Here is a 1,671-nt window from a genome sequence, read left to right on the forward strand (position 1 = left end):
TGATGAATGATGGATGGATGGATGGATGATGGATGGATGGATGATAGATGGATGACGGATGATGGATGGATGGATGGATGATGGATGGATGATGGATGGATGATGGATGATGGATGGATGATGGATTGATGGATGGATGATGAATGATGGATGGATGGATGGATGATGGATGGATGGATGGATGATGGATGATGGATGGATGGATGGATGGATGATGAATGATGGATGGATGATGGATGGATGATGAATGATGGATGGATGGATGGATGATGGATGATGGATGGATGGATGATAGATGGATGACGGATGATGGATGGATGATGGATGATAGATGATGAATGATGAATGATGGATGGATGGATGGATGATGAATGATGGATGGATGATGGATTGATGGATGGATGATGAATGATGGATGGATGATGGATGGATGATGAATGATGGATGGATGGATGGATGATGGATGGATGATGGATGATGGATGATGGATGGATGGATGATGGATGGATGATGAATGATGGATGGATGATGGATGGATGGATGGATAATGGATGATGAATGATGGATGGATGATGAATGATGGATGGATGGATGATGGATGGATGGATGGATGGATGGTGAATGATGGATGGATGATGGATGGATGATGGATGATGGATGGATGGATGATGGATGGATGGATGGATGATGGATGGATGGATGGATGGATGATGGAGGATGAATGATGGATGGATGGATGGATGATGAATGATGGATGGATGATGGATGGATGATGGATGGATGGATGGATGGATGGATGGATGATGGATGGATGGATGGATGATGGATCATGATGGATGGATGATGGAGGATGAATGATGGATGGATGGATGGATGATGGATGGATGATGGATGGATGGATGAAGTGTGTGGACTCACCGAGCAGCAGAGAAACAGCTGAAGTCTTCATGTTGACTGTAGTTCGACTCTCCGTCAGTCTGAGCAGCAGAGCGACGCCTGCAGCTCCACCACTTCTTCATGATGACACACTCAGCGCCTCATTGGCTGAGCTCTGGGCCGCCCCTCCGGACCCTCCGGCCCCCAGGCCGTCCCCCTGACATCTGTCCTGGAGCTTCCTGAATGTAGAAACACTGATGGACGTCCCGGACCAGGAAGACTCATCAGGTGATGCTGTGGCGCCCTCTGGTGACACAAATATAAACTGCATGGTGTCAGCTTCAGCTGATCCTGATTGTGATCACACTCTTGGATTGAATTTATTGATTACATGGCACAGCAGTTTGTCTCCTGCAATATTCTGACCCTGCTGACTGAACCACGTGATGACATTATCATGCACTGGTCAATTTATTTTCTTGATGTTAAAAGAACTAAATGAAAATGAAAATTGGATGATTGCATTTTCCCCTAAATAACACGTATATGTGGAAAATTATATTAATGTGGGTTTACATTTTCAAGTTTGCATGATGATTTGAAATTAGTTTTTTTAATGTTTTTAATCTCTTTTTAAATGTTTTTAATCTGTTTGTAAATGTTTTAAATCTCTTTTTAAATGTTTTAAATCTATTTGTAAATGTTTTCAATCCCTTTGTAAATGTTTTTAATCTGTTTGTAAATGTTTCTAATCTGTTTGTAAATGATTTTAATCTCTTTAAATGTTTTAAATCT

The 1,671-nt window shown here is 41.8% G+C and overlaps 1 protein-coding gene across 3 annotated transcripts in view; it reads right to left on the reverse strand.

Moving 5' to 3' along the window:
- The window catches only part of LOC123977800 (Fc receptor-like A), a 12,511-nt gene extending 11,092 nt beyond the window's left edge, over nt 1–1,419 (reverse strand). For all 3 annotated transcript variants that reach the window (XM_046060775.1, XM_046060776.1, XM_046060774.1), the window contains exon 1: nt 919–1,419. In XM_046060775.1, coding sequence (XP_045916731.1) covers nt 919–949 — 31 coding nt within the window. In that variant the 5' untranslated portion in view covers nt 950–1,419. The remainder of the gene's footprint in view (nt 1–918) is intronic.
- Between the last annotated feature and the right edge of the window lie 252 nt (nt 1,420–1,671).

Source organism: Micropterus dolomieu, linkage group LG10 (assembly GCF_021292245.1).
Source record: "Micropterus dolomieu isolate WLL.071019.BEF.003 ecotype Adirondacks linkage group LG10, ASM2129224v1, whole genome shotgun sequence".
Classification (NCBI taxonomy): domain Eukaryota; kingdom Metazoa; phylum Chordata; class Actinopteri; order Centrarchiformes; family Centrarchidae; genus Micropterus; species Micropterus dolomieu.